General features: G+C 43.3%; 1 protein-coding gene across 6 annotated transcripts in view; it reads right to left on the bottom strand.

Moving 5' to 3' along the window:
• LOC128880461 (nephrin-like) overlaps positions 1-14,346 on the bottom strand; it is a 285,859-nt gene that overhangs the window by 18,739 nt on the left and 252,774 nt on the right. For all 6 annotated transcript variants that reach the window (XM_054130568.1, XM_054130570.1, XM_054130573.1 and 3 more), the window contains exons 9-11: positions 13,902-14,032; positions 12,053-12,212; positions 1,069-1,362 (exon numbers count right to left, since the gene is read on the bottom strand). In XM_054130568.1, the coding sequence (XP_053986543.1) occupies positions 1,069-1,362; positions 12,053-12,212; positions 13,902-14,032 (585 nt within the window). The remainder of the gene's footprint in view (positions 1-1,068; positions 1,363-12,052; positions 12,213-13,901; positions 14,033-14,346) is intronic.

Here is a 14,346-nt window from a genome sequence, read left to right as displayed (position 1 = left end):
TTTTGGGTCCGCATGCTCCGATGGATGTTTCGTCGAGCTTTTCATGCGTTTCCGGGTCGAGCAAGACGTGGTGCACGTAGACTGCGTTATGGGAAAGCCGGGGAACAAAGGCTTGGGATGATTTAATCGGTATTGTTATGCTGGGATTTATCCGAAGGAGGTTACCTTTGTTTCGAAAGCATTTTCGGGGAATTTATTTTTAGTAGGTATGAATGACTTGTATGGGTGGTTTACTATTAGTTTAGCATGCTCTTGTAATGGTGGAAATATTTCGTTTAGGTTGGTGAAATAGATAACGAGGGAAAAAAAATTGATAATATCAAGACTCTTGACTGGGCCCCTTAAGAAGTCACAGAGACCGGGGGAAACATAAATTAACACCAGGGGGACGTCCATCCGCCGGGGAGGGGGGTCGTAGATGTTTCTAATCTGCATAATGAGGAAACTTTTTAAATCTAATTTACGTCTATCAAGCATCTCCCCTCCCCCCTCCCGAGAGACACTCTGGATTACTCTCACCGCGCGTCTTTCCGCCATAAATCCAGACGATTTATATTTACGAAAATCTTAATTTCCTCCGTTGCACGGACTGTTACATAATTAAAAGCCAAGTTTTTCCATAAAGCAACCATGCTTCCCCTCTCGCGGAATGCTCGCGGACACAATTTCAACGCTTCCAACGGACGTGCTTAAAGCGACGAGAATTTATCTTGGATTAAAGGATCGCATAAATGCGAAGCGCAATCGGACAGCTCCGAGGGAGAGAGACCCTGGCGTGCTCGTTAGAAATGAATTTTTTAATGTCGAATAAACGTCGCCGGTTCTTTTTTTAATTCGAGCGTCGTATAAGGCATACAATTTCAAGTATAAAGACAACGCTCTTCGTCTTCCTGGACGTCCGGCTCTTGGGCAATTCTCTAATAACGTTACTTAAGATTCCATTTGAAATGATATTTCAAGGATCGTTACTTTATTCGCGATTTCAAAGCTGACGACTATGAAACGATCCTTCGATCGCGTATGTCCTCGTGGTCCCATGAATGTTGAATGTGTGCCGTCGATACTTACCAGCAGGCACGATGTGGTAAACGCAGGGTTCGAGCTGGGTGCCCTGATCGTTGGTGCCCCAACACAGAAGCGTGCCGTAATCCATTTCCGTCATCAGTGTGTAAGAGACCGTCGAGCGCGTACGTTCGCTGGTGACTTGCGATTGCGGTATATCAATCGCTTCCATTGTGTTATTGAATTTCCAGGTGAACGATACGTCCGGAGGATTCGCCTCGAGCTCACAGGGTATCTTCATCGTTTCCTGTCTGGCCATGCCGTATGCCTTCACCTGGCCCTGATGGCACACTGGGGTGACTGGAAAAGAAAAAGTTCTCTTCAGGATGCTTCGGAAATTTACAGAATGTGCTATAGGCGTCATTTGTATTATTAGGAGACGAAATGAGACGTCAGGAGTTTCTTAAAATTGATATTTATGGAGAATCCTACCTACTAAGAAGAGGATACGAGAAACTCAATAGTTTCTTCAACAACGTCATCGCAGCATTCCATGAAACATCATCCTCCCAATGAAGTTCATTCTACTACATCAAACCTAGTCCAACCCTCCATAAATAATCTTCTCTTTCTTCAGACTTATGTTGTAATTTCTCACATCATCACCCCCCCCCCCCCCCTCCTCTCGCAATACAGTAGCAAACTTCATCCATAAGCAATCTCATCAAAATTTTCTTCCAAGCAACCAGAGTGCACGTGTTGCCGTAAAGAAAGCAATTCTAGCAACCCAAAGCACGTTGTACGGAGCTTCTAATATTTACCACCATGGCCAGCGAGGTAAATCTCATTAGCTAGTCAAGTTGGAGCCCCGGGTCCAAACTTCCGGATAGTTCAATTACCGTTCCTAACAAAGTTTCGACGCTTTGATTACAATATCTAACGCTTTGATGAAACGAAGAATCCCCGTGTCGTTAATTCACCCGTCGACGACCCAGCGCTGGTGGTAATCCCCGAAAGTCAATGGCGGAGACGTTCGAGTTTCCTCGGAGACAACAAGCCTTTGAATTTTGTGTGGGGAGGGGGGTGGCGGCGGGGGGGGGGGGAGGGGACGTAAGTCAAGCCTTTTGATCCACGACTTTGACGACGGATGATCCTCGGGTATCTAATATTCGTACAGGACAAAGGTAACACGATTACGGTGCACTATCCGTGATTAAGCATTAACTATTCAATCGATGTTCGGTGCCATCATTCCCAAGTCCTTGTCAACCGCAGAGCCCTAGGTGCCATCGGATTTTACGGTGATATATGTATAATACATGATACATAATACATGACGTACATGCGTTGGAAGCCATCCATGCTACTTGGGGTAGCAACACCACGAAGGCGCATCTTTATTACTGCCATGAACTATGTGTTTCGAAAGGCTCTTAATTAAACGCAGACGCGTGGGCGTTCTGTGTCGGTTACGCGCTGCCGTTTAATTTGTTAAACAGCCGTACGATATGTATTAGTTGACGTTCTGTGTGCTCAACATTTTGTGGATTAATGCTGGGACGGTAGTTTGTTGGACAGTTCATTTTACAAAATTATGGCGAGGTTTGGTCGTTGGTTTTATTAATTTCGAATTCTCTGCTTATAGTAAATATCTTTAACAGTCAGCGAATTTCAAAATTTATTTCCTCAAAGACCAAGCCTCCTACTGAAAACTTCTATTCTATATTTTTGACGAACAATTTCACGAAGAATCACCTACATATCATCAACAATCCCCAAATATCGTATCGGCAATGTAATTATCGTTTTTATCTTCCTTGGACACGTATAGCAAGTAGAAACAACGAGTAATGGTCAGACGTCATTTAACTGCGTGATTAGTACGCAAGTCACCTTAACCAATATATTATTCTCCATTGCTAGAAGTATAAAATTGCTAGAATAGGATGCCAACATGTGTTCTGTGTTAGAGAATAGGACTCGAGCTATCGTTCATAATTATTCGAACGACAGCGTTGTTGAAACTCGGTTAAGCCCACTGTCCAACCGAATGGAATTCGCAAATAGCTGACGCGTGTGGCCCCATAAAATCACACGCGCAGCGCATACCGCAAATGAGGACGATGGAAGATTCACGAGTCTGTTGAAACGTTCTTTGAAATCTCCGAATATACATGGAAGCTCCCTTCAGCTTATGGCAGTCTGCTTCATGCCCTTTTCAGGGTAACGTACAATTGTAATATCAAATGTGTATACGGTGGAAGCTTATTACCTTCACTGTTATCATAATTTATAACAAATTGGAGAGTATTCGTTCTGTAATAATAACAATCATCGCAAGTAGAAACAGCGAGTATTGGACAGATACGTTAAACACATTTCACTCGAGCAACTTTATAATTAATTTTCTCCAAAATCGAAACTCATATAAAAAAAACTCTATACTGCATTTTCGACGCATATTTTCATGAAAAATCATCTACGTATCCGAGTAAATTCCAAACTACGCTCCGTATGGGTACACGACTTTCTTGCTACGCCGTCACCTGCGTCAACAAGTTAGGAAAGTTGTCCGCGCTCGTTACGGAACACCCCGTACACGAGGCGGGAAGTGAACCACGCGGAAAGTCGACGCAAGTAAAAGTTGTCGACGTCCACGACGCAGGAGATTACGGTAGGCGAGTGCCGGATATCGCGCAGAATTTCCTGAGTGATCTAATCAATGAAAGGTCAGACCCTTTTCTCCGCTCTGTCTCTCTCGGTCCTCCTCCACCAGGTCTCCGTGCACCTACACGTTCTTTTACTTTCCGCTTCTACGTACAAAGTATTATTGAATCTCTAGGTGAACCGAGGGAGACTTTCGTTCCCCAGCCCCCCCTACCTGGATCGCGTCGAGATCTTTTGTCGGATTACATCGATATCCTTTGCCGTACGTCGTTGTAGCTGAATGTCAATTGAAGAAAATGTTGGGAGCAGACTGGATTTCTTTAAAAAAAGAAATGCTCGATACTTTAATTTTTAGATTGTTTGAAACATACGAGAATGACACGATTATTTCATAGTTCAGTTTTAAAATTCATTTCGATTAAAATAATATAAAATATCATTCGCGTGATTCGATTCTACTAAAATTCGAGGATTGAATATTTTTCGAAAACTTTTCGAGGATGTCGATAAACGTTGCGACCGCCAGAACGAATGAAAATGGCGCTTCTCGACGTGAAAGTTAAATGGGGACACAATAGGACACGGACGAAAACTGTCCACGACGCGTCGATCGACCGTTCGCGATGACAAATAAAGGCACAATAATCCCGGACGCGGGATTTACGTACTGGGAATTGTCAAGGAGATGGTAAACGGTCAATTTTTATTGCAAACTTCGCGTCAAACGTGACGGTTCTCGGATTTATCGCTTTCATAATACCCGGACGATGTTTCATCCGCGCCTCGATCGCGTAAATGACGAGGAACAACAATACTTCATCGGCATAAAAATGCAGTCAGGGTAACACGGTAGCTTAGACATTGAATGTACAATACGATTTACCTATAGTGCATAGAAGAAGAGAATGATAAGGTTAGTCAGACATTGATAGTATGACTGTTTCAGCGCACGGCGAGTGGGAGAACTAGTGGCGCTAGTTGCATTTTACCCTCTTCAAGTTATTTCATTGAAACTGTATTTTAGAAAATTACATAGAACTCCAATAGTGTCAAAGAACTTTTCTCATATATTATACATCTTACAGTTTCATAGAATAGAAACTGTGTGTGCAAATAGGACCCACCATGGGTCCCAACCTAGAATCCAATCACCTCGACAGTTTTCTTTGCCCATTTCCTCTGTTATTGAGTTTCTCAGTCGCCCAGGTTGTTAAAAGCATTCCGTTGTGTCATGGCGCGCCAGGTATTCCCATTTTTCTCGGCGCTAACGCGGTTACTGTCGCGATCGACAACATATTGCCGTTGTATGTCCGCGAATTCACGACGGCTACGCCGGAAGTCCCTATCGATTGCACCGTCCACTGGCAATAACGAATTAATGTCTGTCCATTAAGCATTAATGACGCATCGCCTATGGTACGCCGTGTGCCAAGTGTCTCTGCTAACTATCGGAACGATTTATGTTGTCCGACTGCATAATTCAGTCGTCAGTGGCACAATATTATTGCGAAGGGCTAGGATGCGCTTTTTTTATTAAATCACTTTAATAACATTGAAAATTCGTTATCTAGCGATTCTGAATTTTGACAGTGTCTTCTTTCTTACGTTTCATTCAATTACACACTTGGATGGATAATGGAACGCATATCGAGGAAGAAAGGAGACAATTAACTTCCCCTATATCCAAGAATAAACTAGAACAAACTTTTTCGATTCCAACAAGTTCCTCCTAGCTCGAATGGAGTTGCACGAATAGTGCACTTGTTCGAGTGAGAATATGTGCATGAATGTAGACCAGTGTGATACCATCCAAGTTATACTCAAACATAGGGAAATGGTTCTGATGTATACATAGGGTGAGTAAAGAACAATTGTATTTCATGTGAAATATGTTTGTCTAGCTTCTTCGCTTCATTTTATTTTTTATTGCTAACTTTCATTCCATTCTTTCCTTTAAAAAAAAAAAAAAAAAAAAATTAATCGAGAAGACAAAAGTTAGAACCACTTAATTGCTCAGTTGGCTGTTCATCGAGCGCTGATATATGAATGATGGATTAATCGGATCTAATGGTATCTCTAATGAAGAGATACCGAAGAAACCGAGCCAACCGAGACTTACCGAAGCGAGGGGTTCGATCGATAAGTCCTCCAGTCTTGCACGGAACGCTTTCCCGAGCAATATCCATTAATGGTTAATTAACGTATCTGATTAAGCGTTGTCGGTGCATCGATGTTCATGTATCATATCAAGTCGCAGACATCCGTGATGCATCCTACATGCGCATGCACGTAACCCCGCTGATAACTTACCGTGTCCCTGCGGTGAACCCTAGAAAATGTTAATGATCACGAGAAACTTTCGAGGTTGGAGCCTTTGACAGACGCCCGTCATCCAATTTCGGAGCAAGAATTTTTTAATGAAATTGGTTAATCGACGAGGGTCGATCGAGTTTCCGGGAAACTGTCGGGTGATGGTTTTTCGGCGATTTTCATCAATCTCGGTCTTGTTGATATTAGTGATCACCTTACAAACCAGAATATAGCAAATATAATAATTCTTCTCATTTATCTCCACACACACGCACAATTTATCTCCACCCATCCGAACTACGATCAACTGTAGCCATGTCCGTCCCTATAACGATTTTCCCTATAGAGAAATGGGAGACACCCCAGAAGGGCCAGGGCAGAAAATTGCAGGGACAATTAGCTACAAGAAGAGGAGGGGATCTCCGATGCTGGGACATCGAGACGGTTGTTATCCCACCCTGGTAAGAAGGGGTGGCAGATAAGTTTAATCGACGCGCAAAGGTACGAACTACAGGAAAGTACATACGTGCACGGAATTCGCGGCACGAAGGGACGGTTCCCCGAGAATTCGAGAAGCCTCGAACGCCGTGCATACGCAAACACGTGCAGGCATAAGTGAACAGGCACAACCGAGCCGAGGATCATTGAATTCGCCTCCCCCTGGCCGTATTTTCCCCGAGTACCGACGATTACCATAATATATCCCATTTTCTCGGCGCATGCACGCGGAAATTCTTTCTAGCGATCGTCCGAGTTGGGCTTGGATACGTTGTACCAATAAGAAAAAAGGACAAGATTAAAAGTAAAACAACATTCCGATAATTAAACATTTTTCTGTTTAATATGGGACCTGATTTTTTCAGGTGATCTACGTTTCGGATTTGGATACGGCAGTACTCACAACTGCAAACAATACAATTAAATTTCATTTCTATTCACGAACTCTCGCCAACGAAAGGCATAGACGTATCGAAAGGGTTAATACCTCATCAAACCCCAGGAAAACTGGCAGAGCTTCTCTGCCTTTCCCTCGCGAAACAATCGTCATTGTTCCAGCGCAACAAGCTGTTCGCTTGACCGGAGCTTTTCAGCGCTGCGCTCGTAGCGGCTTCGACGGACCTATTGCAAAGCTCGACAAAACTCCCCTCCCCTTCCTCGTCCATAGGCGACGCGCATAAATTAACGGCGGGGCATTAACGTTCGTACGAAATTCTCAACGGTTATCCGACAATTTTCGTTTTAATAACCTCTTTTTGGCGGCGTTGAAAACCGGTTCGCATTTAATCCGGTCGGTTTCCTTGTTCTCATCCAGCTACGGGGCTTCTCGCAGCGGCGCCGCCATTTTACATGCAACTAAGCGGCTTAAGATCTCGGGGGCGAGGCAAGAACCTCGAAGAAAGCGCTCCTTGCGTAATTGCGCGTCCTAAAACTGAATTGAAATTTTAAGCTTCGTTACCGCTATAAACGGACCCCGAAAATTTTCACCCTTCGTCGTGGTTTCAGTAGCACGGCGTCCATTTGGATGTAAATCGTCAGGAGGGCGAAACACAAAGATATTGAAGTGACCTGTGGGCTCTCGAGAAGAAAATGCGAACGAATCGCGTGCTGCGACGAGGGACGTTTCCCTCTGGGAATTACTTTGTACCGTGGTTTACGCTCCACGCTGAAACGCGCTAATTCACGTTATGTTGGCACCGTGTCGTGTAACGCGGTAAATAGGGATTCCATGGGGCTGGCATGAAGTGTTTCGATCGCGCGGATTCCCTGACACTGAAGTCAATTATGGGATCGAGTTTTCGGGGGTGAAATAGATATGCGGGTTTGAGGGCCTTTAAATATTCACGCAAGATAAAGGTAGGGAGTTATATTTAATTTTTTAGGAGATGGTGGGGAAGAATGAATTGTTTTTTACAGCTCCATAGACACTTGATCTCAGTGACACATATCCACTGAGTGCTCTACATTACCGAAACTTACCGACAGCTCAGTCGACCTTACCGACTACGTACTTTCTTCTCCTCGACGTGCTTCGAAACGTCAAACAACCACTACTAATGTGTACCTACTGTAAACATATCAAGCTTGGGTGTCAGACACCATTTTCCCTCGATAGTTACTCGAGTTTCCAAGACATCTGACGATCTCCAACACGTCTACGACATTGAGACGTGAACGATATCGTTTCTACCGTAACATCTGTATATTCCGATAAATCCTGCCCTGAACAATTTCTCGACTCGCGAAGAAGCAACGCGATTCGTAAGACGCGCGTGGGTGGAACCCAACGCGTGTCAGTCTCCTGCACAGACATTAGGGGCAATACTAAATCATTACGGTAGGTTTAGCCGGATTTGCATAGACGCCATATGTACGTCCGTGTACACGTATGCATCCGAGTGCAGCGTGCAGCGAATCGACCGTTTTGGTGCTCAGGCCTCTCGCACTTGATTACTCTCAGGCTGTGAAGACGTGACATCTAAAGCCATCGTGTTATTTGTTCTATGCTGATTTGTATCATTTTGTTCGGTGATATTCCAAGGAATTTGTTTTCGCTTATAATTTGTGTTGTTTTCATCAGGGTGCTTTGTTACTTTCTATCAGGAACAGTTGCAATGATTTATTTTTCGAGCTCGACGCGCTCTTCCAACCAGGGACTGTATCAATTCTGTTGGATAATTGTTACATTGAATTACGGCACGACAACGAAGCGCCCCGACCACGGTCGGGACGCTCGAGTTTGCTGGTAATTGTTTGGAGAAGACAAGCGATCGGCCAGTTTCCGGCTAAATGATAAATTTCTGTCGGTTGCTTGCGGATGGCCGAGGGTGCTCGAAAGTTGTGTGCCCCGTTAGGAAGTTTATCGAGGCATTAGTCGACGGCGATGCTCGCGAAGACGCTGGTGAGAATTTTAGACGTGATACCGGTTATTAGGGAAGTTGGGTGTTCTTTGAACGTGGAATCTTATTGGCGATAGAATTATAATGTGGCGGTCAGAAATTAGGCAAGAAGGAAGAAGGCAAAAAGAAGAAAGAAGAAGGGAAAGGAAGATTATTATATAGAAGTATATATAGAAATTGGAGGAGCATCGAGTACTTGCTAGAGAGAGATCAGTTGGTTGGCTCTAGAGTAGAGGGACCTTAGAAAGAGGTCTGGATTAGATTTACTATATGTCGTCATAGACCAACTGTCTCCAACTCGAAAGAATCCGATAACCTCAACAATAATCTCCTGGCGCCAACCTGCACCCTGATCCTCCATCTTCTCCGTTCAATGTCAGCAATCGTAGGCGTTACTAGCCTACACCCTAATCCCGTGTCTCAAGTCTCACTGTAACTTACGGATCGGCTGACATTCGGTCTCACCCAGCGCGTCCGTACGGCCAAGCAGGCAAATCAACGTGTAATGGCCTCGACGCTCGTAAACTGTCCGGGCTAATCCGGTCGGAGCGCGCGGCGGCCAGTACACGCCGCGACTGCGGAACATCGATGGGGGGCTACCGTCTGACACATGCCGGAATTCAGTGCCTGCAGGCACCCCGGTGCATCGTGTTCCCATGGAACGGCCATGTTTGCCGGGTTAAATAGCCGGTCCGGGGCGGTTAAAGGCGACTGCCGCGGTGTTTGATGAGGATTCGAGTCGTGCGGGATCGCGCACAGGGAACGCGGCCAGGATCGCGTGGAATTACGCACGTGGCCCTTCGATAGGCTGGAAGCTTGGCAGAATTTCCGTCGAGACGGTGGACTCCGACGCACGGTATGGATTCAAGGCATTTAGATCTAGGTATGCTAGGAACTTTTGTCCTCCTGCTCGATTGATGATAGGTGGTGGAATGGTCTCTCGAGGGCGATGATGACGGTCAGATGAGGTGATACTATATTTTTTTAAATATGCTTTCGTATTTTCGAATCGTTTAACAGAGTGTCAAAGACTCAACAGTTTGCTTCATTGAATATTGCAAAGCAGAGATTCAACAATTACAATCTTCATTTATTTAAATATTTCTTTCCATTTATATATCGGAGGTCCAACAAAATTTCCCAATAATTGTTCAAAATGAGAATAAAATACTATTTTAATTTTATTTTCGTGCTCTCTCAGTGGTTCCAGAAATTCTTCACCAGTTAAAAATAATAATAAACATTCCAGTAGCTTTCTAAATAAAAATAAAATATCACTAAAAACATTCTCCATCCACAGTATAAAGAATACTCAATCGACAAATGCACGATACCCAGAATAATTAAAATAATACCAAATGAACGCGAGCCCACGGTAATTCGCGATCAATTTAATTATCATCGTACTCCCCCCCCCCCCCCCCCCACACACACACACCAGAATAATTATCCACATGCGAAAGCCCCCTTTCCAGAAAGTACTTTCATTTATAATTCGCAATTAATCTTTTCGCCACTTGCACGACGTTTATGCGTTTCCACTCGTCCCGGCTCATGAAATCAATTAAATACGATGTTTTTACATATGCAACGGCAGTAAAGGAAATTAATGCCGTGCGCGTGCGGAGAAGTTTTCGTTGAGAGGTGAAACAACGTTCGATCGCTCTCGGGCCGTTTTTGTTTCCCCAACAAACAAAAGTAATACTGGGCTGGAGGAGGGGTTAAAGGTTGCTGCTTTGCGAATGTAAATACGATATTATCCCGCGAACGATATTGCATTGCATTATGCGTTCCGTGATAGACGTTGGATTCCAGCTTTATGCGCGTCTCTCGTTAAATGTTTCATTACGTGGTAAAAGCATGTTGTTAGGAGTTGGTTTCCTTGAGCGCTTTTAGCGGCCTCTCTGCGCTCGCGTTTCTCTCTCTTGACTCACAATCCGTTTCTACGTGAACCCGTGGTCAGGTGTATAAGTACTTGGGATCGTTACGATTGCTGACTCGATGCTGTTGCACCAAGGAATTTCACTTCCTAAATATTTCCGTCGGCGAAGTGAAAACAGCAGTGATCCGCGGTTCGTTTAACGCGGAGAAGCATTTAGGATTTCTTTCCATTTGGGTCCGTCTAGTTCAGGGGGTTTTCGAAACTTTCAATCATTTGTATGGAAGCTTATCCAAAGAAGGTCATTGTTAAATAAATTTTTGTTAAAATAGAATACAATTTTGTACAATAAAATTTGGAAATAGTATTAATCAATATTAATTTAATTTCGTAATTGTCATGTATTATGCAGAGTATAATACATTATTAATATTAACTTGAATTAATTGGAGTATACGTGTATACTAATGAATTTATCATGTGTTGTAAATTAAATATCTTGTACTGATTTGCATGGGAAATCGAAGTTAATTACCTCAGGTGACACGAAACGAACTAAATTTTATTGTATTATGAAACTAAATTAATATCGGATAGTATCGTATTTTTTAATTTATTTTATTTATTATTTTCATTGTTATTTGAAACAGATCTTGGTATTTGAATATTTTTCAATTTTCCTGATCTAAACGTGTACCTCTGTTCTATAATTCCCGTGGAACCTTTAAGCTTTCCACTGAGTTTAATTAAAGACCAACAAAAATTAATTCAATTTATAAAATTTAATTAAATTTTCTTTTTGGCAACTATTGAAGCATTATTCGACACAAGAGACCGGGGTAAAATATAAATTGAAATTTTAATTGGGTTGCTAGAGTTAATTGCAAGGAACTCCTAATCGAAATACGTGTGATCGAACAATTGGGTCGAGTTTACCGTACCTGAACTATTGTCAAGGTATGATATTATCATCTTTCCCATATCGTTTTTACAATTTCCCCGATTCATACATTAAATTCTCATAGGTTTTATGTACACCTGTTCAGGATTCTTAAAATTAATATTAACAAATTTCCATTACTTCTTGAGTTAAAAAAAAAAAAAATACTCGAGATCGTTTATCACTAAATTGCTCGTATCCATTTATTTCTGCGATTCTTCGTCATTGATAATTTCGACCATACTCGAGTGAATCGAACTGGACGACCCGCGAATTTAAATGGAACGCGCATAATCCGGGCACTTGTATCAATATAACTACGAATTCGTTTCAGAAACAAATAGCCAATGTACTCACATTTGATGTCCAGATTGAGAGGGTTGCTCTCCCCGTCTCCTTCATGATTGCTGCCGATGCAAGTGTAGATCCCAGCTCTGTTGCGTGACACGCTTTGCAGCACCAGGCTTTGGTTGCTGATTACCGTGCCAGTTGATGAATTATGATACAAAGGATTGCCCTGTGAATGCGAAATCATAATATATTCGAATCGTCGAGCGCATTTTTAACGATGACGACGATGACGACTGGTCATCTTCGAGCATTATCCTCCCATCGTAAAGAGTGAAATTCAAGGAAAAACGATGTAGCCGACAGTTTTTCAATTTCTCAACGTCCCCTGGTTTTCTTCCCTCTAGAGGGTCGGGGAAAGCTCCTTTGAATTCCCTCGAAACACCCTGGCTGCGGAGCAGAAATGTCCCGGGTCCCGGTTCCCGCCGAATCAAACGAAGAATCGACAAAGACTCGAGTTCCGGACGTTTCCGCGAGTACAATGACATTATGATCCGAGGCGCGAGAAGAAATATTTATGGAACTCGCGCAATATAACGAGCACAAAGAGACGACGTCTGCATTCGTTTAAAACAGATCCTTCACTCGGTCGCGAGGATCGTAATCGTTCTGCTTGAAATTATATTTCTTTAAAACAGAGGGTTGGTTTCTAAATTTGTTATAATTTGTTCAAAGCAAGGGAGAATAATTCTTATTAAAACTTGCTAATGTACAAGATGCAATTTCCTCATTTTTTAAAACATAGATGAAATGCGAGGTGGCATTAAATCCCCAAAACTGGAACAGTAAAAGTATACTGCCAGAGTATTACCGCCTAAATGGTGATGATTCATGAAAAAGGTTGTAAAATTTATGGAAATAAGAAAAGTCAAGTTTATACTATTTTTGTGACGCTAGATAGGGTATTCCTGCGAACGATACCAGTTTGAATATTCTTTTTATGTTTAATTCATGAGGAACTTGTTTGTCTTTTTCGATGGAGGTAATCTCATGATTCAAGTGTGGGATATTCAAAATCGTACAATTGTTCCGCGAGAAAACTGTCTTTTGAAATAAAATGCAAGCAAAATATTGAGAATGGTCGAACGACGCGGCCCGGTGTTTGGGATCCTCCATGGGCTCCCGACGGGTTGCATGCGTCAATATCAAGCAGATTAATATTGAACAGGGGACCCGCTCGTCGGTAATCCTTAAACAAATCTCTTCCCATGATCGCTACCAGTTCAAAACCGCCCGCGACCCGCACTATCGGCTCATCGTATCAGCCAGTGGACCATTGACTACCCTTAGGTGCAGGAGAACCTGGGGTAATGCGAGCATAAGTTCGTCAGAGAATCTGTCATTTCTCGTTACACAATCCAAGATTACAGAAACATTTTTATCGAGCTAGTTGTGTACATAGACTTTAATTTCGTAACTTTCATTGTAGCTGTAATTTTATCTGGTAAGCAGTGACAGTAATACGTACTGTGCAGAGGTGAGCCCCTTTTTTAACCACCCCAGGGTGTCCCCTTACACCATTCCTTCCTCTGAAAAGAAGTTGAGCATCCCCCTTCCCCATTTCTGGGCTACGTCAACGCTTCCAAAATTCGCGGATAAATCGCTTATCGATAGCTGCCAGCAGCTATTAGCTCAAAGAACGCTTACGCGACCAGTTTCGCCCCTGGTATCAGCATGTAAATTTTAAACGGAAACTTCCGCGTCGCAGGTGCGCGTCCCGCCCTCCCGCCCCTCTTATCACTCGTCTCCCGATTAAGCTTCAGCCTGGGTTCGAAATTATCGATCGCAGAGAACTGCCACGCGGATTCGTTAACCGGAACAGTCGTCGTCGACGAGTACGGGGGTTGTGTGTACTCACGTTATGCCGCCAGGAGACCCTGTACACCCAGGGGTTGGACTTGATGTTGCACTCGAAGTAGACGTCCATGCCCTCGCGGATCGCGCTGAGGTTCAAATTGCTGCCCAGCTCGAGGGTTACCACTGGCTCGTCTGAAAGTTAAATAGTACAGGGTAAGAAACTGTTAGGGGTTGCGACACATGTGTGTAGGAAACACTGTTGTCCAAGAAAGGCGAGTTGTTGCATCAAGGTTCTTCTTGGAGGATGCTGGTTATGGAGTATTGATTTGGTGGGCGGTGGGGTGCTTTTTTGGATGCATGAGGGAGCGAGAGACAAAGGGATAGTTTGTTAGAAGGTCGTGGAAGGGACAAAGTCAACTGTTGTGGGGTGAGTTCGATGAAACTTCGTTGTTTAAATAGTAGATGTCCGTGCTTAGGGGATGAAATAATTGTTCAAATTTGAAAGT

The sequence above is a fragment of the Hylaeus volcanicus genome, chromosome 7 (genome assembly GCF_026283585.1).
Source record: "Hylaeus volcanicus isolate JK05 chromosome 7, UHH_iyHylVolc1.0_haploid, whole genome shotgun sequence".
Classification (NCBI taxonomy): Eukaryota; Metazoa; Arthropoda; class Insecta; order Hymenoptera; family Colletidae; genus Hylaeus; species Hylaeus volcanicus.
The sequence above is the reverse complement of the archived record's forward strand: the minus strand, read 5'-3'. Positions and strand labels throughout refer to the sequence as shown.